The sequence below is a fragment of the Watersipora subatra genome, chromosome 8 (genome assembly GCF_963576615.1).
Source record: "Watersipora subatra chromosome 8, tzWatSuba1.1, whole genome shotgun sequence".
Classification (NCBI taxonomy): domain Eukaryota; kingdom Metazoa; phylum Bryozoa; class Gymnolaemata; order Cheilostomatida; family Watersiporidae; genus Watersipora; species Watersipora subatra.
In genome coordinates, this window is record NC_088715.1 from 60,895,776 (window position 1) to 60,921,386 (window position 25,611).

At 36.5% G+C, this 25,611-nt stretch overlaps 2 protein-coding genes across 2 annotated transcripts; one reads left to right on the forward strand and one right to left on the reverse strand.

Moving 5' to 3' along the window:
- Positions 1–7,882: 7,882 nt before the first annotated feature.
- Positions 7,883–14,674, forward strand: LOC137401999 (uncharacterized). The gene is made up of 4 exons (XM_068088469.1): positions 7,883–8,083; positions 8,847–9,040; positions 12,216–12,385; positions 14,228–14,674. Exons 1-4 carry the CDS (start codon positions 7,914–7,916, stop codon positions 14,432–14,434), a joined length of 741 nt encoding a protein of 246 aa, XP_067944570.1. The 5' UTR covers positions 7,883–7,913; the 3' UTR covers positions 14,435–14,674.
- A 206-nt stretch (positions 14,675–14,880) lies between these two features.
- On the reverse strand, positions 14,881–24,087 carry LOC137402811 (MAM and LDL-receptor class A domain-containing protein 1-like). Its single transcript, XM_068089317.1, has 9 exons — positions 23,799–24,087; positions 23,167–23,267; positions 22,428–22,569; positions 21,355–21,527; positions 19,543–19,759; positions 18,513–18,596; positions 16,747–16,878; positions 16,383–16,561; positions 14,881–14,973 (listed from the first exon to the last, which is right to left on the reverse strand). The coding sequence occupies exons 1-9, from the start codon at positions 24,085–24,087 to the stop codon at positions 14,881–14,883; spliced, it is 1,410 nt and encodes a 469-aa protein (XP_067945418.1).
- Positions 24,088–25,611: the final 1,524 nt, after the last annotated feature.

Below are 25,611 nucleotides of genomic sequence, written 5' to 3' on the forward strand. Positions count from 1 at the left end.
GTCAAAGATTACCTCTGCACATTCTTAGTTTTCATTGCAGAGCCAGGGCATTGAGTTGGTTATTCTAATTCTCAGAAAATGCAGTTGCTCTAATTGCTATATGAAGAAAGTAACCTAGTAATCTCAAATTAGGGGCGTGTCTCATTCTGTACTCGCTTACAAATCAACTTTGTTATAAGCTCCGCTGGCTCCATTAACTTCTTGCAGCAGCCATGACCTTGGACATAAATGTAGCTTCTGCCCAACAATCCCGATCACACAACATTAACTATCCAACATTTTTCTCTTAAAAAGGACTTTATTGTATGATAAAACTAAAGATTAAATATAGTGTGATTACTCTGTGAGTCTATATATGCTCATGCATAACAAGTTAACCGTATAACTTGGATTTCAAAATATTCTTTCTATGGCCATTTGTGGATGTTGTGGTGGCAGCTGGTCAGTTTACAGTGGCCAATCTAAATTAAAACCAAATGAACTATAAATGAGTCAAAGCTTATCTGAGTCGGCCTAGCACGACGACATGACCCACAACTATGGTCGGGGTTAATGATCGCCCAAAATATACCGTAAAACCTCTAATTGACCGCCATGACGCTCTATTTTTCAACTCTTCCTCTATAGTGGCAGTCAATTGAAAGTGGCGTTCAAATAGAGGCTGACGATGTGTTTTTCAAGTGGCTCCTCAGAATTTTGGGAAGATAAATTTATCTATTTTACCGGCGAAGCAAATGTCGTCTATATTTTGCTCTTTTTCCAGTGGAGCGGTATTAAACTTTTCAGGTGCAATAAGTTTGCTAACTTACCTCTAACTTGTCAACGCTCTCTTTATAGATATGCATTGAGAAACCAAGAAATATTTCTACCAGCTGATATCTATTGCTTGCAATTGACCTGCGATGATATTATAGCCTGTATTCTGCTTTGCAATTTGTTGGCACTTTCAATTTTCAATTCATTCTAAACTTGAAGACATATTTTATTTCATATTTATATTAACTAATGTTGCATAAAAACTCATTGCACCCATTGATATGTTTGCTACATTTGGCAGCCAGAACTAGCTTTTTATGTCCAATAGAAGAGGAGTTACGAGCATCAACCAATTGTATGATCAGATTGTCTCAAGGACGCTATCAAATAGTATGCTATAAATTTGCAAGTTTATAAGTTATATAATAATAATTTAGCAAATGCTACAAATATATGTTCATGAGCAAGTGATATAAATGAACTATACTTACATTACATGCAGAAAAAAAATTAGCGTTTTTAAAACAAAAGTATTTGCATCGTTTGCTCGGATAGCTGCATTCTGATTGTTGCTTTCGATGGAACGAACATCTTCTAGTTGTCCAATACCTTCAACAATGTTTTCTGATTTCAACTCTTCTTCTGCACTGCTGAACTAGTCGATATTAGTGTCCAAACATTTTTTTGACAGGGTAAAACTTTTCCACGCTGCTTTTAGCACAAATATAAGGCGTAAAAGTTTTGCTCACTAAACGTAACCTTTGGCCCAAAACTTGCAAACCGTTTTTTATATACAGTATATAATGTATGTACATCGAAGTATTAAGACCGCGTTAAATAAAGAACTACTATTAGCCTGAGACAGGTATCTATCATGTCTATGGTGTCGCTTTTAAAGTCCATCTACCATCGTAAATTTAAACCCTTTTGATATATGTAATATAGCCTGAGCCTTTGTATATATATACTATTAGCCTGAGACCGTTATTGATTATTTCTATGGTGCTGCTTTCAAAGTTTTAATGAAAAAAAAGCGAAAAGCTTTGAAGTTAGACAACGAGAGAATTGGTTGTTATTAATGTAAATGATTCACTATTAATACGATTTTGTGGACACTTTTCTGCTGGTCACTTTATATCACGGGTTCATAAATATCAAACATTGTCAAAGTGGCGGTTAGATGGAGGTGTCCTTCAAATAGAAGTGGCATTCAAATAGAGGTTTTATGGTGGACGTACTTCCACCATAACTCGCAGAAATCATCACCTGCTTATTGAATGCTTATCTGTACTTTGATGATGTGCTATATTTACTCCACTATATATTACTAACTACTATGTGGATGCCGGACATTGAACTTGACTTTGCACAAAAAATCTCATTTTTATTTAGCATATAAATTTACCATTCTATCTTTTAAACTTCATATCATGAGAAAAGTGTTTTGGGCGGTTTGAATAAATTGAAAAAAAGAAATAAAGCAAACATAAAAGTGTTTAAATGTGAAGTAACTAGCAAGTAAAGGGTAGATAATCTGATTTGCTACAAAGATTACAATAAAAAATAATTTGATACTGATAAAATTAATACGAACTGAGAAAACAAAACCAAAATCATGAATATTCTAAATCAATAATAGCCAAGACTACATAAAAATGTGTGTATACGAAAGGTTACTGCTGCAGCAGAAGCTCGTTGTATTCAAAGTTTGATGGATGAAACTGATATCTCTGGATACTGCTACAAATGTAAAAATGAGATATCGGACTGTCTTTGTCTGACCAAACGGAGAGAGAATGTAGAGACAATTCTTACTCCAGATAATACATTTGTCTACATAAAAAGTATTTGGCCTTTGCAGATTTAGCAATCGAATCTTAGGAAAGACCAAAAATGAAGTGTAATGGCATATTTGAAATTAAAACGGCACATTTGAGACTTACAAATAAAAAATAGGTTATGAGGAATGGTGAAAAAAGCTTTTAAAGATTTAAAAAAAAACAAACACAAAAGGTATAATTAATTAATAATTTACATGCTTAGCGTATGCAATCGTAATAAGGATAAGACAAAGTTTGTGTGAGTTTGTGTATGTAATTCAGTTTGTCTTGCTATAGCTATTAAAATATTGGAATGAACAATCCGTATTGCCTAAAATTTGATCTCAGAACCTTCCATTCACCAGACACATGCCTTACCAACTTAGCTACACGAGATTCATGGATTCAATGGGCGATATATTTCGCCATGTGGGTGAAAATGCGCCACTGCTTTCCATTATGGCGCAACATGATGGCGCTTTTATTAGTAAGCTTACTCAAATTAGCCATTGGCAATGTGCTAGGCTAATGGCAAGCAACTACATTACCTTTCAATGTTTATAAGCTGATTTTTAGTACCTCCGCAACGCCGGCCATTCCGCTAGTTTATATATATAGATTGAATGTCAACTACTAGCTATTGTTTGAGCATTGGTGTAAATAAGTAAATGATCGAGCTGCCTTCCTTTAGTATGTGTTCAGATACCAAATAAAGTTATATATTTTACCTTTATTTTTACCTTTTAGGGCTGTTTGAGTAAAACGGCTAATAGTGCAGTTGACTTTGGTGTCTTGTGTTGATTTATAATATTTGCATGCTTTACACTTACAACCACCAAAACATGCAAACTATAAAGTGGTTTTTCTTGAACATAGGTACGTTTATAAAATTTGTTTTGTCTTTGTCATTAATCTATTAATCTATTAATCTATTAATCTATTAATCTATTAATCTATTAATCTGATAACAATTTGTCATAAACACTGTCTATAAATACTTTATTTTCTCATTTATGAAAAAAATATGAGTAAAAATCCAAATAATTATGCTTGCTGCTTGTTATTAAAGCAGTCAAAAACAAAAAAGTGTTTTTTTCTTGTACTTTTATAAGTAATTTTGGAAATTTTAAAGTAGTGTTTGCTGGCTTTTTCTGATTTTTATAATAAGGTAGATTTTTGTCAGTGTCAGGGCGTTGAGAAAACTAAAAGTTTGCTTTTCTCAGATAGCCTACTGAAGTAAGCGGCTATTGCTATAAACAGTAGCTTTAACAAAAAAGAAAACATTTGGCAATCTCATAATGACTCTTTTCTGGGCTCTTCCCAGTGGTCCAGAAAAGAGTCGCTGGAGTTGGTGTCGTGTGAAGCTTGGACTACAAGCTGTAGCCCAAGTCAAAGATTTACAGTGGAGTCATCGGCCGCACAGCAACAGAGTCAGCTGCAGCTCTCACTCAGGTCTTTGCGCATCTGCAGGCTGCCATAGAGATTGCTGTGGAGATAGTGAGCTTCTATGGTGACTTTTTTTGGCAAGTGGAACAGTGAGGCCGAACATCTTGTCTCAGTTGGCAGTGCTTGTCTGTAGACCAGCTGCAACTGGGAAAAGCCTTGATTTGACAAACTTTCTTAAAGAGCTCTCGTAGCCTGTGGTCCTTTAATGCATCCTGCGATGGGAGTTTTATGCTACACTGCGGGTAGCACACATGACAGCAAGAAAAACACTCATGCTTCTTTAACTCACAGGCCACTCGTATTGTAGGAACACTCAACACAGTGCAGCATCATGGTTGCCAGAAAATGGTTCAAGCAGGATGCATTGTATTTATAGGTCATAGGTGAGTGTATTAATCTGCGTTCACTCTGGCCGATTTGCAAACAGAGTTAATGTGGCCGATATCTGAGCAGTTTTATAAAAGTTATCGGCTCGATTTTTTCCATTCACACTAGGATTAGTTTGAGCTGATAGTGGGTGATGTTGCAATTTTTCATTTGCACGGTCAGATAACTTTAGCTGATATATTTTTAGTGAGTCAAGATTTACATTTCGCTGTTTGCTACAAAGTTTGTCGTGAATGTTTTCACCAAGTTTACAAATAACTTTGCGCTACCCAGTTCATCACTAACAGTGGATACTACAGGGCCAAATCGTCCAGATAATCGGCATGAAATTGTCTGGTATGAATGCAGCTCTAGAGACGTACCTTGTTTATGTGATTGTAAAAGTCGATAAAACTGGTGTTTATTGTTTAATTGGCGCCAAATTTGATTGGGTAATTGGTGAATTATTCTTTACCTTTCATATTTCAAGCATTAGCTAATCATAGCCAGTAAGCTTGACCTATATTATTCTTAACAAATCAGTTGTGTTTTGTCTAATTATTTTGTATATCAGGCTTTTGTGCTGCACATTTTGGTCAGTCTGCTTTTTGCTGCGACTTTGCATTATTGCTAATAAACTTTAGAATTCAATTAAATCTAAGCTTCAACGTTTATATATTTAGTAAACCAACTGGTAGAGCACTAATTAAGATCTACTTCGCTCTTTTATATACTGTGGCATAGGCCTGTGCCTCAGAGCTGCAGTCACCCGGGGCTTCAAAAGACGACTAGTGGGTTTGATGAATCCGTGACTCCAGGGGAAATATGTGTGGTATACGACTCCAAACTATAACGGCATCAAATCAAACGAACTAATCTAGCTAGGCTTGTAATATGTAGTAAAGCATAAAGTAGCTATTGCTATATGGTAGGAAGGCTCAGATAGATTAGGCATCTAGACAAATCAGAGGATATGTTCCCTTTTCTAAACTGCCCTGCATGCAGCATTAGCGAGCTATCTGCATGCTGGAGGAGTCGTGAGTAGTACAGGAAAAATTCAGCTGGGCCAGATTCTGGTTCTCCTCTTGCGAGCCAGTCTTCTGTCTTGCTCTACTTGAATGGTTTTGGTCCAACTCCACCGGGCCTGCTTTTGGTCTAATTTAGCTGGACCTGTTATCGGTCCTACGCTACCAGACCAAGCCAAAAATGGGCCAGCTAGTCCAATTCAGCGGGCCCGTTTTTGGCCAAAATAAACTGTGATATAAGTTATGTGTTGCAAATATGGCTTAATCGGAATTATATATTTTTACTTCACTAGAACTTGTTATTGCTATAACATAATGTAGTAAACTTTTGCATTTGTATCTCACTAGTATAGCGACTTACCGCACTTGCAAACATGCAGGATCTATTACAAGTTGGCTGATCTTACTAAGTTTGATTATAAAAATACGGCTGTATTCGTGTACTACGTGTTTTGGTCAACGACTCAGTAACACCTGTGATTAGTTGTGAGTGCAAGAATAGACCAGACTGTGCACAAATAAAAGATCGTGTTTAGACCAATACAGCAATATATTAGCTAAAAAATTAATACTTGCCAAAATAAGAAAAGATAAACTCCCGTAGTCAAACAAACATACTCAAAAAAATTGCATATATCCATCTCAAGAAAATGGATATATGCAAAATGGACATGCATCCCCAGCAAGATAATGGAGCACATTGTTACCAGCTAACTCATGCATTTTGACAGGGAAAATAAGATCTTTCACCCAAATCAACATGGCTTGCCCAAAAACCATAGGTGCGAAAAACAGCCGATTGAACTGGTGTCTGATATTCCGTACAATTTAGACAATGGTCTGAAGACAGATGCACGTGTGCTAGGTTTCAGCAAGGCCTTTGATAAGGTCAACCACAACAAACTGTTGCCAAAACTGGCCCAATATGGGGTTAGTCACCAGGTCATTTTTTGGGTTCCGGACTGCCTGAGCGATTGCACAGAGAGCGGTTGTGGAGGGGGAGGAGTCTGCTGAGGCTGCAGTAACATCTGATGTGGCTCAAGGCTCTGTGATCGGCCTAACGCTCTTCCTATATTACATCAATGATTTGCTGGACAGCCCGAGCTCGCAATGCAGGCTGTTTGCTGATGACACCATTGTGTACAACACCTCCAACAATGTTTCATCTCTGCAGGCCGACTTAGACAGACTGGGAGAGTGGGAAAGGCAATGGGATATGGAATTTCATCCTGATAAATGCCAGCTCACCACCTTCTCCCGGAAGAGAGTTCCCACTGATAATCAGTCTACCTGCACAACACCACTATACCCAGAGCTGAAAGCATCAAATACCTTGGTGTGACAGTCGACCATAAAATTCAGTGGCAGTCCCATACCAATGGCACCACCAGCAAAGCCAACACCACCTTGGGTTTTATCAGCTGCAACATCCTCACAACATCAGAAGAGGTTAAAGTGACTGCATACAAACAGTTAGTGCCTCCTTTGCTGGATTATGCCTTGGCATCTTGAGATTCTGCACCAGACAGTACCTCTGACAAACTGGAGGCTGTGCAGAGGCGAGCGGTGCGTCTAATCTGTGGTGTCAGGAGAACGGATAGAAAGACCAGTACCACCAGTCTCCTCCAGTGGCTGCAGCTGCTACCACTATCTAAACGTTGATCTGAGAAACGGCTTAAGATCTTTAGTCAATATCACCACTCAAACTCGACAGTGCTTGATCGATACATCAAGCGTTCCAATTTCTGCTCATCGTGTAGATATTTGCACCAGTACTTCATACCACAGTCAAACACGCTACACCATCAGCGCTCATTCTTTTTTTGTACAGCAAGAGCATGGAACTTACTGCCGTCCAATAGCAATCTTTTGGTGCCGCCTAACACCTAGTTTGCACGTATTGTACTATAACTCCAACTTTGTTGCCGACCGGAAAAGATTAAATGAATTATACTGAGACAATGTTTCCCAAGTCACAGCTTTTGCTGGTGCTGGAGACTGTACGGACGCAGGTAAATACACTACTGCATAGTATCACAACAAACAAGTGTGGAACACAGGTTATCAGTAGTTTGGCAAAATTCCATGAGAAGCTAACTCTCAAGAAAGGCAAATACATGCGTTTGACAAACAGCGTTATATTTAAAGACTCGCTAATGCATAGCCTGACTACATAATTTCACCACAACGTTATAACCGAACATCATCACAATTATTTACGTAAATCAAATTGAAAACAATTATAATCTTTTTCTAGTGCTATTATAACAGCTACTTAATTGAGTGTGAGCGCTTCCAATAAAACGATCAAATCTTGAAATTCGGCAAAAGAGGATTTAATAGGCAGTATCAATTTTAGTTACGAGGCAACTGAATAAAAAACTGACCAATTAAAAACCGTTTTACAAAATACGATAATTGAAAAATATACGAACGCGAACCGGTGCGTTTTTGCTCGTGGTTCAAGGATATTTAAGCATTTTATTTTTGCATCCATTCAATGATAATGGACGACAAACGTATCGTTATGGGTACTTTACAGGGCCGCACAGGGCGTATAGTTAGTGTCACTGCTGGGGATTCAGTACCTGAAGGTGCAATTCCTATTAATAGAACTATCGTTGGAGACATGAAGAAGATGTTATTAAAATCAAAACCTCCGTCAGAAATGTGAGTTTTTGTATCTGTAATACTAACGACCAGGAATGCAATACTTCATATGCCACATGTGCTGCTAACAATCTTATTGTTTATAGCTTTTTTGCTTTAACACTTAGGGCAATTTTCTAAACGCTCGCTTGCACAATAAAAAGCTGACTTTGATTTTTTCTAATATAAATTGGCAGTAGTTATGGTTATCGATTCTTCAACGCTTAATAAACTTAGTTGCTAGCTACACCTTTTATTTTATGGACCTTATTTATGTTTCAATAAAATACTGCAATCATTAACGGAGCAGAAAGCAATATTTTACATCCACTTTATTGAAAGTTTCATGAGAAACTATCCTTATCACTCTGACACAAAGAGATGCACAGAGACAATAAATATGATAAATAATTGTATCAAAATTTTGTTAAAATGAAAAAAGTAACATACGGATCACCTCTATAAGCCTGTACAGAACAGAATTAGTAAATGTGTAGCATAAAAATGCTAAGCATAGCTATGTTTTCTATGACTCTGCTACATCATCCTTGAAGTTCTTACAATCAACATGCACTCTTGCGCTCCTCATCTTAACTTGTTGATTTTGTTTCAGCCGAAACATTTATTTGGCTTATGCTCACTACACTATGCTAAGGTTAAACACTAGCTTGTTGTTCCTGCTAGAATGGTGATTGGTGAATGGTATCTTTGGAGCGACTTAGTCCCTCAAATTGTCTCACTTCTCTGATTAAGCTAACAGTGTATTTCTGTTTTTATCTTTCAGATGGCCGACATACTCACAGTATATTATTGCTGGCAGTAACTACATTTCTGCTGTCGTCTTAACCTATAACCTTAGACGCAAGTTAAAGATATTTCACGCAGCTCGAGCACTCTCCTACGTTTTTGCACCTATTGGGCCTTCTCTGCTTGCAGGCGTTATTCATGAATTGACTATTATGAAAAGTATATATAACGGTAAGTCGACATTATGTAACACCTATAATGGCAGTGTAATATATCTAAATAAGGATATGTTAACATTATGTGTCATGTTATGTAACACTTATAATGATACTTACTATGCATACAATGGTAGGTTAAACTCTTAGAATGGTGACACACCATTGGAAAATCATTTCTTATGACAGGTTGCCATTTAAGATGCATTTATAAGAACAAGTTGCAGTTCTAAAATGCATATCACAATGAATGCTGCATTGCTAGCAGTAGAAAAACCAAATTCACACCTCCATTCATTAGGAGTGTGTTACATTATCCAAGTGAATGATATGTGTGTTACTGATGCAAAAGACTTTATAACATCATGATATAACACCTTAACCAATTTATTGTCAGGCAAGCAAAACAACTAATCTTTCAAAATGGTGTGAATTATGTATTTCAGTCATCAAAAATGTTTGATGTAATTCAGCTGAAAACAATCTTCATATTGTCATAACTACTACTAAACTTCTCTAGAAACACTTTTATAAAATTGTTAGGAGTTTAATCCTGAATAATTGTGTACTGGATTTCTAGCAAGTTGTTTATAAAGGTAGCAATAGCTGCTAGGAAGCTAGTGTATGCGTTCAATTAAGTAACGTTATGAAGCATGCGGAATCTGAAATGAAAAATCTACATTTTTTGAATTCTGTCTCATTTTGTCTTATGTTTGAACGAGTGTGAAAGAGAAATTCTCACATTGTTTTTACTAAATAGCTGAGACATTTTACATCGAAAGATTTGTCACAGACCCAAACACACTGCTATACTTGCGTTTGAGGTTTTAAAAAGAAAAAAATATAACTTTATGACTAACGTCAATGTAGCCTGAGTTCTACATGACTCCTCTGTACACAGCTGCGCTACTTGAACTTGAAAGTTTAAGTTCAGATAACTCCATCTTTGGAAAAAAATAGTATTGCTGCTGATTTGGTTGTATTAGGTGTATGAGCGGCCAAGGAAATATTTGAGTCATGAAGCGTCATCAAGTCATACAGATGGTTCTTATGGAATCTTACTTGAGTGTAGCTTGGTACCTTTCTTTTAAAACTGAAAAGTTACGGTACACTTTGACATTCACATCAATTTATCGCATTTTTTATGTGTAGGGTGCCGTAGGGTAGAGTGTCGTAGGGTGCTGTAAGGTAGGGTGTCTGGGGAGCCATAGGGTAGGGTGCCGCACGGCAGGGTGCCGAAAGGTAGGGTGCTGTAGGGTAGAGTGCCATAGGGTAGGGTGCTATAGGTTAGAGTGACATAGGGCAGGGTGCTATAAAGTAGGGTGCCGTAAGGTAGGGTGCCGTAAGGTAGGGTGCCGTAAGGTAGGGTGCCGTAAGGTAGGGTGCCGAAAGGTAGGGTACCATAAGGTGCTATAGGGTAGGATGACGTAGCGTAGGATGCCGTAGGGTAGGGTGTCGTTTCCAAACCTTTATCACCACGAAATGCACTTTTGAATGTTACACTAACTTATTGGACTTTTAATGTGTAAAACGAACTGGTTTTGGTCTTTCATTAAAGTTTTGCATCAAATTTCAATCCAAACGCGTAGATATTTTTCTATCATTTGAGGTTTTATCTGTTGTTTTAGGCGATATGACTGCTAGAATGTTTCACGGTTAAAATCAACAAAACTTGATCATGGTTAAATTAATCAGAAGAAAAAGATGTTCTCAGACTTTACCAAAAATGACGTCAATAATTGCGGATATTGTTTATAAGTGATAAATATTTGGTCTCATCGGCGTCAAGTACTCATATGTTTACACAGCATTTAGAGAGAAACAATGGGACAAATTCTAACTAAATTGTCTTTATATCATTTGAAACGTCTATAGCAATATATCTGAGGCTAAAGTTGAACTTTTTTCAAACAATCATGAACAAATGCAAAAAGACATGTCAATAGAGGCACGTACCAATGCGATAGCCGATGCCATAACAAAAGGGACAAAGAGGAGGTACGACTATGGGTGTCACTTTCGAAGAATTCTTTTTCTTCTGATCATTTTAACTGCAATCAATTTTAATCTTGAGACATTCTTGTAGTAAGATTACCAAAAACAACAAACAAAATCTCAAATGATAGAAAAATGTCTTCTCTTTTTGATAAAATCTTTTAAAATCTGACATGACTAGCCCCTAATTGCATTTTATCTATTTATCTGACATGACTAGCCCCTAATTGCATCTTATCTATTTATCTGACATGACTAGCCCCTAATTGCATCTTATCTATTTATCTGACATGACTAGCCCCTAATTGCATCTTATCTATTTATCTGACATGACTAGCCCCTAATTGCATCTTATCTATTTATCTGACATGACTAGCCCCTAATTGCATCTTATCTATTTATCTGACATGACTAGCCCCTAATTGCATCTTATCTATTTATCTGACATGACTAGCCCCTAATTGCATCTTATCTATTTATCTGACATGACTAGCCCCTAATTGCATTTTATCTATTTATCTGACATGACTAGCCCCTAATTGCATCTTATCTATTTATCTGACATGACTAGCCCCTAATTGCATCTTATCTATTTATCTGACATGACTAGCCCCTAATTGCATCTTATCTATTTATCTGACATGACTAGCCCCTAATTGCATCTTATCTATTTATCTGACATGACTAGCCCCTAATTGCATCTTATCTATTTATCTGACATGACTAGCCCCTAATTGCATCTTATCTATTTATCTGACATGACTAGCCCCTAATTGCATCTTATCTATTTATCTGACATGACTAGCCCCTAATTGCATCTTATCTATTTATCTGACATGACTAGCCCCTAATTGCATCTTATCTATTTATCTGACATGACTAGCCCCTAATTGCATTTTATCTATTTATCTGACATGACTAGCCCCTAATTGCATCTTATCTATTTATCTGACATGACTAGCCCCTAATTGCATCTTATCTATTTATCTGACATGACTAGCCCCTAATTGCATCTTATCTATTTATCTGACATGACTAGCCCCTAATTGCATTTTATCTATTTCGTTTTGTGGCTATATAAGGTATTAGTTGCTGCGCGCTGGAGTCTACTGTTTGAAACTAAGCTTTGCTTGATCTATCACATAATCTATCACGATATGTGACTACTTCACTGTATACATGTCTTCTTTTTACAGAAGAGGATCCATCTTGCCCTGTCTGTTTACCTCTACGGGCTGCCTGCCTCAACCTGGCCGCTGGTTGGGCTGTTCCAACTGCTATAAGCTTACTTACTACGACACACGTCGCCAGGCAGACCTACAGTTATCCTGTCCCCACTCTCACTGATTATCGCGCTTTATCTAAGGTAAAAACTGCACACTTTAAAATGAACTTACCCAAAATTGTAGTAGATTTTATCAGCCAGTATCGATATTCTATTATTTGCAATTTCTTTATGTTTGAGGTGATCTGGTTGCCAGAATGTTTCAAGATTAAAATCGATTATATTTGATCACGATTAAAAAGCTCAGATCAGTTAAAACTGTGATCATGACATCTATACTTGCAAAGAGACCGACAGAATAGATACACGTGATGCTGCAACTTGAGCGGAATAGCCGATATTAACTATAGCAATGATAACAACTAGTGACGTCATTTTGCACATATATCTTTTTCTGTGCATTTTAATTGCAATCAAGTTTTAAGATGTTTCAATATTAACATTGATAAAACTTGATCGTGGTTGAAACGTTGTAGTTTTTGTAAGTTCATCTTTAATGGAAGCAAGAAGCATATCGCATCATTTGCATTGTATTCTTTATTGTTCCTGGTGTAATATACAAGTCGCATGTGATGTTTCTTACAGTTCACATTGAGCGTGTTTGTGATAAGCGGAAAAATGACTTTTGGTGCACATAGTTAATTAATTGACACATAAATATGATTATTTACTTTTTATTATATTATAAATGCTGTGTAAGCGGGTTTTTTGTTTATTTCAGTTTTATAGGCGCCAGTTTTACAGTTTTCATACTATTTAGACAAGTACATATCTTGAAAAAAGACCGACTAAAAACTAAGCATCTCCTTTTGAAAGGGTTTATTGTTAACTTACACAAAGGTTTGGAACTTCCCACCTTCTATAAATCTGTATCATCAGCTAACAGTCAGAGTTTTAGCGTATTATTAAGTGAGAGTTGATGTTTTAGAATTGTCTTCTCATTTAGTGAAGCACAGAATAATCGGTGTGAACAAATAGTCACCGTATTTTAATACGCCATATTAGTAAGCGGGCTTGTTTAATTGCTATTGGCTCTTGCTTCATCTGTATAAAAACTGCTATTCAATTGTTTGCACAAGTTAGGCTGGGAAATGTGAGATTTTTGGATGTTTGAGGGCAGGCCTTTCTCTAGAAATCCCTTGCACCTTAATCAAACGCAAACAGCAAATGCTCATATTTTAGGCAGACTATTTAAAATCAACTCCATATAGATGGGTCAGACAACTTTCAATTGCTATATATAACCTCTCGCTAATTTTGGTCTGAAGGTTTGCTGGTGACAGACAAACTAGTCGGGTCATTGCAATGCTTTGTAAGTGTGAAAGAATGTTAGAAAACATGAAACTAAAGTCTACCAATATTTTTATACTTTATATTTTTATGTTTGATCAGCTTAAATAAAAGGCAATGCATCTCATAAAACATGAAGCTTTGAAATTTGTTGAGTTATGGTTAACATTACCTCTTACTTTATTTTGTGGGTAACGCTTGCATATACAAGTGTTGATGCTCTAATGTTTGGGGCATTATCTTTATATATGACGCTTTTATATGTTTCTGTTTGGCTGATTGCTTGACAAAATGTAACTACGACTTTGGTATTAATTTTTTGGAGCAAACTTTTAGGAAGGTGTCCTAAGATAGATTGATGAGGAGTTATAAATATTATACACTACATAAGGTGAATATTAACCTGTGATGATTTGTTGTGGCATATTGCAACTTGTTACTTTGCGAACTTGGTTTCTAGTTAAATCTGAATGATCGCACCTGCTACTACCAGCTTGCTTGTGATAAAATATTGTGATGCTAAGTATTTGGAAATCAGCACCAATATCAGCTGGTTGTGATAACCATCATTATTTCGTCGGACTGTTAATAAGCTGCCTTTTTATGTTCTATGTTATAGTGCTTTATTTACAGGAATTAAACAAGGTCACAATGAGGATCCGCCCACTATTTGCTGGGTCATTCGTACTGGCTGCCATACTTCCATTCGTTTTGACACGCCAAGAGAAGGTTGTTATTGAAAGTGCCGGCAGCATTTCCTTACACGAATATGAAGCCTATGTTCGCCGGTTGCAAGGGAAAAGTGATTCGGAGTGGGGGATTGCAGAAACCCCCAGGTGATGAATTAAGGAGAAATATTTTTGAGAAGACAACTCCTGAGACATATATACATGAAGCTCACCCTAGCGCTTGACTAGTGAATGAAGTGTTGCTAGTTGTTTAGTTGGCGGAGGGGGAATGGGTGGGTGTGAAGGCTCTTGCTGGTGCTTGCTCTTGTCTTGTGTGAGTTGTGTGATGAACATAGTAGAAGTAAAATTTAATATAAAATATATTGTACAATCCAAACATAAAAATAAATTATTTCAATGACAAAATATGTACTATAATTTTGATATATTAGTAAAGCTTTATGTAGCTCCATCAATACATACACTCTATATAATGTTTCTGAACAGTCCAGACTCAGGGTCTCAATTGTAGCTCAAACTTGAGAAAGAGATTTGTTTGATGCGTTGACTGAGACAATCACAGTTACATTGCTCCCGCAATGGTTTAGGGCTGGTTGCTTAGCACCCTCCAGATGTAAGAGAGATTGTGTCTATGGCAACATCACTTAGCCAATAGCGTTGCCCGCTGCTTGTTGTCACCTCAAAAATGATCTGTAAATAATACCGGCCAGCAATTGGTAAAGTCATTTCCTCAAAGGTAGAAAAGTGCAGATTAAAGGATTCTTTTGGAGGCGCTGTGTTTGTGGCTTGTTTTGCATAGATTTTACATGATACATGATGTTTTTGATCTTTAAAAATGATTGCTGTTGCAAAAGAAGCTGTCTATCAAAACTTTGAATACAACGATTTTGGTACAAAGGTAAATTTGAGATATTGAAATTAAATGTACCACTGAATCCCATGAAGGGAAACAATGTTTTTCGTTTGATCAAGCTGAGAGAAAACGTATAGGTCATTTTTAGGAGGTAAATGCCGACAGATTTTAGTGATTGACCTTAGGTCGTTAGTCAATGCAAATGAAAGTCGAACCGGAAATTCAAGGCGTGTAAATTGAAATGGCACATTTAGAAGTGGCCAATTAAAAAATAAGTAATGACTATAAAGCTTTTAAAAAACTCAAAAAAAGCATAAGGTAATATTAATTAATAATGAAAAGTACATACTTGGCTTGTAACCTACAATCGCGACCAGAAGTAAAAGTGGTAATACAACTCGGATATCCTGAACAGATGCGGAAAACAAGGCTGAACCGACATTTTAATAATCAGTAATTAATAATCAATAACCAAATAGTTTTGCCTAGTTAAAGATGATCTTGCAAAAACATTTTTAGTAAATTTTACCTAGAAGTATCCGTATTTTTCATCTATATGCAATTGTTGTTGATGTTTGAGGTGATCTGACTTTCAAGCGAGGTTTTAAGATTAAATTTGACAAAACTTGATCCTGGTTAAATACTAAGATCAAGCGATAGTGCTATTATGATATTTATAATTGCAAAGACTGACACAATAAAATGTGCAACGCTTTAACTTGAACACAGTTGCTGATATCAACTATCACAACGGTAACAACTAATGATGCCATTCTGCTCGTATGTTTCTTCTGAGTGTTTGAACTGCGATCAAATTTTGTCAATTTTATTCTTAAAACATCCTAGCAGTCAGATGACTTCCAACATCACAAGCAATCGCAATTGATAAAAAAATACCTTTTGACTAAATTTACAGAAGTTTTGTGTAAGTTCATTTGTAACGTAGTTTAACCAATCGTTATTCATTAGACATAATTTATGATAGTCAGACAAACACTTGAATTTATATATATAGATGTCTATATGCATATCTAAGTAGATATATGTATATTTTTGTGTATATACTGTATGCCTACATATATGGGTATATATCTATATGCATACCTATATAGATATATCTATTTATGTATGTGTCTGTATCTATATGTGGCACTCAAGGATAAACGCTATGAATGAACATTATTGAAATGATGTTATGCATGTACTATTAACTGTTCAACTAATGTAAAATCGATCAGAAAGATACCTTATATGATATGCTGACAGAAGGTACCATAATGCTGACATGCTGCCAAGCATTGATGACCCCAGTATTTCTGTGTAGCAATCGTCGGCTGAGTCCATTGTTGAGTACTTGTCGCACAGAGAACTCTCCCATGTCAGCTCCATACATGTGCAGGTAGAACATCAAACAAAGGTCTCCAGCTGAAATACAGTTGTACACATTGGTATAATTACCAACAAAAATTTCACTTTCCATCTTACAAAAATGTACTAAAATATTTCGAAGCAGAGATCAGGTTGCGTTTTGTGGCAGGGAACACTGCTAAAATTTATTTCCATCATTTGAATGAGGAGAATATGCAAGTAAACAATTTATATAAACGAACCATTCTCAGGGATAAGCGGGGAGGTAAGCTTGGCTGTCGATCCTGGAAGATTGGGAGCTGAGGCTTCGACATAGAGGTAGTAATCACCAGCTTGTGCCGAATCAGGTCCAGTTCCTCCTGATCTTGTGGCAACTTTTATGAAAAGAGGTAGTTAAACTTGACAATACACTAAACTAGAGCCTTACAGTACGTATTTCCATTCAGTAATTTTTTTACTCTCAAGAGAATTTGTGATGATTTCTAGATATGAACATTTTTTTATACCATAAAAATGACTAATTTGAGGCAATTTGCGAATGGAATTCGTGCCATACTATTTTTTTAAAACTTGCACTATGAGTTGACAATAAGAGTTTGCATTCGCTTCTTTTACGTATTTGTGCTAATAATTTTCAATTTTCTGGTTTGTTTACTTACTTCGGCCAATGGAATTCATTGTGTAAAGTCAATAGTTTTAATTAGGGCACCTCAAGGCTAAAAAGTCAAAATGTTTTTGTCACTAATTAATTTTTACAACCCAAATTTGAGTTTTGAAAGCTGGTTTAATAAAACACTATTTTTTCAAGTTGCTAAAGTCCTAATCAAGCTTTGTAAGTGAAAAAATAGGAACAATCTCATTTTTTTAACATTTAATTTCCAGAATAATAAAATTTAAGTAAACTATAGTTTTTCATTTAATGTTTGGTTCATTTAGAAATGATTTCTGACTTTTCTCACTTAATGCTTTGCTTTCAGCTTGATTAAAAAATCTTTTTTCACCTAGCAACTCAATAATGATCACTAAAACAGGAATCTTCTGGATCAGAATGTTGATAAGCATACTTGTGTGAAATAAAATGCGCTTATGCTATGAATTTTGATGTATATCTACTTGTTAGTGGTTTTCTTATGTCAAAATATATTAGACAGCTATTTGTAAAACAAAAAATCGATTCATTTTGGATCAAAATTAACAACCGTTTTGGTCAAAATAGGGTAATAATAGACCGATGCTCAGTGTAGCTGATTGATTGTTGATATCCTCCAATATGGTTGAATAGAGAGCTGATGACATCAATATTAATAAATAGTGGTTATTGGAAAAATATTGCACCGTGTTGTTGGTAAAAATTGCTTCAGTTCAACAAAAACAAGATTGAAGGCTGCTGGCTTGACAGAAAGCTTGGTATTTTTGTAATAGCTAACTTGGAAAAGATATTTGTTTGATGCGTTGACTTAGACAATCGCAGGTGAGTTCTTGCAATGGTTTAGGGCTACCTAAACTATTGAAGGATGGTTTAGGAATCATAGCATAGGGGTTGGCACAAATCGCAATAGACTTATTGTGCATAGTCTGTAGTAAATGCAAAATAAGTCTATTTTGAATTTTGTTTTTAAAGTGTGTGTGTATTTGTCTCAGTAAGAGAAATAATATGTTTGTACAAATGCTTATAAAAAACTGATGCTGACTAAAAAAATACATGAATAAAAATATGAAACCATAAAAACTATATTACTTGGTAAAAATGGGAATAAGATACGATATACACTTAGATCTAAAACAGTGTTTGTGTAGGTTCACTCTAAATTCTATTGCAGACAGACTTTCTGAGAGTAGTTTTGTCAAAACTAAGATTGGTGTGGCTTCTGATTCTATTACCCTTAAGCTTTTACTGGCTAGGCAGCAGTCATATAGTTGTTGGACAGACTGCAATGCTGAAATGCCCTTTAACTCTTGTTACTCTTTTTCTTCATTCTCCACTTTTATTTAATTGAAAGCTACTTACTTGATTGGATTTCCCAGTCAGCATCATCGTCTTGCTCATTCTCAAAGTCGCAAAGATTGTTCTGCTCAAAATTACACTCATACCCTAGAAAAACCCACAGAGTATAAGAAAAATATCAAATTCAACTTTTATCAAAAGTTCCATTTTCTTAAACATCAATAATACAACTGCGTAACAACTTCTGGTTGACCCTGACATTACTAAGCTTCCAGAACTCTCTAGAACTTACCTTTCTTTTTTCATAATATTTTTATGTCTACCATACAAGTGGGTTAAGTGGTCTATTGCTTTCTCAAACATTTACAGTGGTCTTTATTAATACTCAATAAAAAGAAATGAACACAGTACATGACTGTGGTATATGACTCTGGCGAGAAGACAACTCTTTTAAGTCTACTTAGTGTGTGCGTGCGTGCGTGTGTTAGTGAATTAGTAAAAATCAATTGAGGCGTGATGAGGCCCACATGTGCACTGGCACTGCAGCTAGTCGAGGCGCTGGGTCCGCAGAAGCTGGCATAACTTGGCAAGGAAGTCAACATTCACCATTTCACTAAATTTAGAAAAGTAGGGTTGGCAGTCTTGATTAATTTGAGTTTAACAAGTCGATCTTGGATATCTTTTAAAGCTACTAAGTGTTGAATATGTACATAAGTCTATTGTGAGACTTTTCCATTGTGATAGAACTTTATATCCTTTTGCTTTTTGACTGGAAGCAGTATAAAATATTGGTAATGGTAGACTGGTTTTCAAACACCTACTATTATAATAGTGGGAATCTTTTTTACTGCATAACCATTTGAATGGAATTTTGAATTTGCTATCAATAGAGTTTTGTATGGGTAAATGTTTATCATTTAGTAAGAATATCACTTACTCAGAATTAGCTAGGTAGTAGAGGAGACAACATTTTTTTAAGGCCATTCATACTGACAAAAACTGAAGGAGGTGGGGGGGGGGGGCTACGCGCGACCCAGACAATTCTCTAATGATTATCTATAAGGAAACAATTTAAGCAACTTGGACAACTCACTCAGGCTTGTCTGCTCTGGCTGCATCTGCACAATCGGAAGTTGGTTAACTTCATTGTTAGAAGAGGTATTGTTCCTCATTCTATCTCGCATGCCTTTTTTTCTATCTTTGCGCTGCTGAGATCTAGTTCGTGACCTGCATGTTCCCTTGGTGATTAGCAGCTGATCCAAGGCTATGTCAGCTTGATAGCTCCTCCCTCTTATCGCTTCTATCACAACCTAAACAACATTTACTTTGGTTTATTCAGATATTTCAGTTTTGTCATGAGATTATCTAGATAAATATGAGGCTGCAAACAGAGTATACTGCACTTGATAAGCCCCCATTAAAAACTGACCAAAAATTGCAAAAGCCTATGTTTTTGCAATTTAATGCAATGTAATGTAGTGCAATGCAAAAGTGTATTTAGAAAATTAATTGTTAATGTTCTCTTGAGTTTTTCTGTAAATCATTCATTGCAGTTAGGTTGACCTTGGAAGGTCACTTGCCTTAACCCAAAATAATTTTTTCAAAATATATCTTTATTTCAGGCATCGTCTGATTCATATGAGCACTAGTTGAAACCATGACTTGGCTAGATTGGAAGTTTTTCTTCGCCATACCAAAAAATAATTTTTGAAACATTTAAACAAAATGCTGCTAAACCTTTACTTATGGTATTCAAAAGATACAAACTTTTCAAGATACTACAAAAAAGTAGCAAATATTTGACTCTAAACCCAAAGTAGTTTTTAAAGTTAAATGCTCAAAATTTCTGAAATTTCTCATAGGCAACAGTGAAAAGGCTAAAAAATGAAAGAAACTGCCTAAACTAAACTTGGTATCATTTGAAGTTAAATTAGGTGAAGTTTAAGCAAAGTGGTGTTTTGTCTCAACTTTGAAACTAAATAACATCCCATCTATCTCCACGTATTTTACCTCTGAACCTAAATGGGCTCGTCGCTGCACCTACAATTCCATGATCTGTAAAGTAACAAGAAACACCTCTTTTTATTTCACTGTTGCCTCATTGATATAGACTTTACTTTTAGTTTTTTACTAAAATTAATACAAGTACTTTTTTATTGTTAGATGTAATTACCTGTAATATTTATTAAAGATTTATCATGTATTTTAAAGCTATGAAACAAATTACGCCAATTACAGTGTATTCTTATAGGAACATTTACTTCAACATATAAAGCAGATCCCGGAACAATTTAAATTCATGTATAAAAGTTTGACTGTGATGATTGTAAAACGGGTTTTTATAAGCTGAGATAATTTTCATGATTGATCAAACTATTGGCTGAATGACACTTCAGTTTAGGCTGACCTTAACAGCCAATTATTTTTGTAATTCTTTGTAAGAGTACTGGTGGGGGAAGTGCTCGGCACAAAGTACAGATCTATTTTGAGAACTCTAAAATAGCTAGACAACCTCACTTGAAATGTGAATAGAAATGCATTTTGCTTCCGCCATTCACTCTTTGAACATGTTCTGATTTGCCAGCCTTCGTAGAAATGCGCTGACACAAAGAGAACTACTTGATCACAATAAATTCACATTCTATAATAATCAACCTACTGGGGTAATTGCCAGATACCGCTTAAAACTCAAACAGAGAATGCAAGGCTGTGAAGTTTAGATGAGGTTCTCTTTTCTGGCGCCACTGTCTATTCTATAGCTTAGATTTATAAACACCCATTCAAAGCATACATATCACTATTATAACTGTGCTAACCAATTTCGCAACAACAATATTTAATATAAATTTCTTTAAGAGCTACAGACTGTATCCTGAAGGCTAGAGATAGAAATATGGTGACACACCTGAGAATTATTGGTAATAGTGGTGGATAGTTGAGCCTTTAACCAATCATCTCCCTTCTCTCCAGACTGTTGCCATAGCAACTGAATGGCACCTAGAGGTGGTTGCACGTAGACAGATAGTTTGTCTACAGTTGCTCCTTTCATGTGATAGTAGAACGTTATGCACACCCTACCTGCAATACCCCAATAAAGGCTATAGATAAATTAATCTTTAAAGCAGGCGACTAGCCAAGATAAAGAAGACTCGCTTACTCATAGAGTTTGCAGCCAGGGTTAGATACACTAAGTTAAGTTTTATGTTTTTGGTGAAAAGCTAAATTTTGGAATTAGGTGCGCATTGTAGTGGCCTGCTTGCTTAGTGTAGGGTGTTAGAACGTTAAAGATATCCATGTAAAGATACCGAGAGTTAATGATGGAACTGAGGCAACTATTGAGAATATCTGTCAATATAACACTGATTGTTATTGGACCACTTGGTTTGGTTGAGAATTTGGGCGAGTGGACCACACTGAAGTTTAAGAAAAATTAGAAAGCCAAGGTATAGTTTGCTGCACTACTGGGATCAGCATAGATGTTAAAGAAAATGATGGACATCTCAAGTTAGTTGCTCTAGCCCGAGGTCCAACAAATAAAATTAACAAGCAGAACAGCAGCTGTACAAAATGACAATAATCTTTGCTATAATAAGAACCAGGTCCGTCCTTCCATCTGTTTATTCCAACTCATGACATTCACCTAGTTAGACCAACACTCTAATATCTGCACCAATAAGTCACCTTCAAGCATTTCTGAACGATCGTGCAGCTGCTTATTCTCTGTGGTTTATCGACACACCTAATGCTCTCTCGCGACAAACTAGAATGGTAGAGAACTAGATGTATAATAAGTTAGTAACCCATAAACAGAGTTCATCAAAATTTAAACCCTAAAGTTAAACAAGCTGTCCATGAATTTATCAGTTAGTTGATTTTGCTAAACCAGTCTTAGAGTCCTGATCCTGCAGAGCTAGTAGGAGAAAAATAGAAACCAAGAAACGGTTCAATGTGTTGTTTTTCTTGAATCAAATGGCTTACCAGAGTATCGCAGCGCGTAAGTTGACATTTGGAATACGTTATTGTTTCTGTTGCTGTGTCTGTCGACACTGGCATCCATGTGAATGTAATAGGAACCATTGGATGCACTGTTTGGACCAGTCCCAGTTGAGTGTGTCGGTCCCTGCAATATCATACAGGAGTACTAGTATATTTGCATTAGATACTAACTCTTTTCCTTAGCAAAGGTGATGATATGTTAGAAATATTATGTCTTTGTACTTTATTATAAACAACTTAGATTATTCTAAAGTTTGTACAGTTTTTTAACTACATTTTGTATTTTGTGAACCTTTGAAAGATCATTGTTGATATTTTCATAAGTAACTCATACTCAATTTAATAAAATGGGTTGTTGAGCGATGACTTACTTCCTGGCAACAATACCAGAGTGTTTGGAATGGCTCAAGTTGAGTCTCTTAGGCCTGTCCAGCCTAACCTTATTTTTAGACAATGCTGATCTACAGCATTGTCATGCTGTACAGTATTACTGGCCATCGATGTTGGCTATTATTGATAGCCAGTAAAACTATATTTGGTAATATTGGCAACCCAAATACTTTTTACAAGGATTGAATGCTATAATAACTATTTTTGCTTCAATTTTACTTCTAGCAAATATGTTAGGACAAATATGACAACTCTTTGTCATCTATTTACACGATTGTATGCTCAACTGCTTCATGGGCAGGCAAATCTAAAAATGGCAAAAATGGCTTACTTGAATCCTTTCCCACATCTGCGAAACCACAGGAAAATACAAATATTTTTCACAAATATCCTGTTCAAATCCACAGCTGACCAGCGGTCGTCTCCTCCGGCCTGTGCAACAAAACATTAACTCGATTAGAAACTCAGAATAATGCAAGAATCTATTAGTTTACAATAGTAAAAAAATAGTTAGTCCACAGAGTTATTTCATGAAGTTATTCTACTGCTTCAATGACAGTTAAGTAGTGCTATTTTAAGTGACTGCCATAAACTGCCTTGGGCTAACAGAAGAGCAAATGACTTAGACAGCAGTTTTAATTTCCTCTGACTAACTTAATCAAAATATTTGCTTACATCTTTACAGAAAAATAGAAAGAGACAACTTATAAAATGATGTTTTAACAAATTTGCTCTGAGTTGAAGTTTGAAAGCTCTCACACATTTATCAAACATAGCAATTGTCTATTATAGCAGTATTAAACACGAGACTTGATAAACCTAATTGCTCTTCATCAGGTGACTGGAATGACACTTCGTAAAGCTTTGGTCAGACATTTTTAGCCTGACAGTTTTTATACTACTGTCTGCCTCACTAAAGCAGTTTTAATTCGTAATGTGATTGGTGTAGGAATGTTTCCATACCTCTTTGTGAAGAGGAGCGGGATGAATTATTAGGGGCTTGTCGTAGAGCTATGACTTGCTGTTCTGAAGTTGTTTCCTGAATGACATTCGATGCAGTTGTCTGCCTTTCCTGAGGTGATGAGAAAATTCGGTCCACAGGTGGCTGCTGGTGGCGGTTGACTGGTCTCTGTCGAAGCATATTATTAGCATTTGTTGTTATAACTGGAGGTATAGATTCCCTGGGACTTTGTGTAGCTTCACCAAATATAAATGGACGTCTCGAATTTGTAAAAGGAAATGGAACTGCCATTGTTCTAGTCTGTTGTTGTATTGGTTGCTGGGTGATTGAATGCTGGGTAGTTGTGTGCAGTGTAGCTGGGTGCCGTATAGTTGTGCGGCGTGTAGCTGGGCGATGTGTAATTGGGCGACGCGTAGTTGGGCGTTGCGTAGTTGGGCGTTGCGTAGTTGGGCGTTGCGTATTTGGGCGTTGCGTAGTTGGGCGTTGTGTAGTTGGGCGCCGTGTAGTTGGGCGCTGTGTAGTTGGGCGTTGCGTAGTTGGGCGTTGTGTAGTTGGCTGTTGTGTAGTTGGGCGTTGCGTAGTTGGGCGTTGTGTAGCTGGGCGTCGCGTAGTTGGGTGTTGCGTAGTTGAACGTTGCGTAGTTGAACGTTGCGTAGTTGGGCGTTGCGTAGTTGGGTGTTGGGTAGTTGGGCGTTGCGTAGTTGTGCGTTGTGTAGCTGGGCGCCGTGTAGTTGGGCGTTGCGTAGTTGGGTGTTGCGTAGTTGGGCGTTGGGTAGTTGGTCGTTGAGTAGTTGGGCGTCGTGTAGTTGGGCGTCGTGTAGTTGGGCGTCGCGTATTTGGGTGCTGTGTGGTTGAACGCATTGTAGTTGGACGTTGTCTAGTTAAATGTCCCATAAATACAAACCTTGTGACTGGAAACCGCGTGGTCTGACGCTGCGTAGTTGAAGGTTGCTGAATAGTTGTGTGATGCACAGGAAGTGACCTTGAGCTCAAGGTTTGCTGCCTTGTTCTAAATGTTGTGTGTCTCGTTGTTGTCGGTATATTGGTAGAAGATGGTGGTAGGAGCATTCCTTCTGTGTTAGAATTGTCTGGGATACTTGCTATTGGTGGCAGTCGCATTGCATCAGAATTGCATCTCCCTTTGCTAATCTGCATGCAAACTTACATATATTAAGAAAGTTATATTTTGTAAACAGCTGAACAATACTTATTATTAGCTAAATAACTGGACAGTAAAATTTGTAGCTATGGTATTTTTTAGGAACAAAAACATTAAAACACTTTTTACTTCGATGATTTTTAGCCTCATTGCTATATTGAGTTTACCGAGCTTATTTTCACAGCACTAAGTTTGGTACTAGGGCTAGATTAGCCAAATTCTTTTGTATTTACATAAATGCCAAATTCTTTTCTATTTACGCAAATTTTGTTTAGTCAGACTTTCTACCATCAGAGTAAATCTAAATTCTTGTCCTTCATTTTTGTTCAATTGCAGACATTTCACTTTAACCAACTACAAAGAAGAAACTTTGGAAAAGCATAGAAGTATTTTGTAGCAGTAAATCTGCTGTTTTCTTATTCCCTGTAATTGTATTAAAATTGGGAGAGGAAAAAATTGCCACAAGCATATTATGCAACAAATTCAAGCATAAAATTTCGCATTTAACCTAATTAAAAAATTGGAAAACAAAACAATTGTAATCGGTGCCATTTCACACACCTTCACATCATCCACAGCAATATCTGAGAGATGCTTTTCGCCTACAGTTGCTTCAAAGATCAGACGACTCCTCCGACTGCGAGTTGTCATAGCTA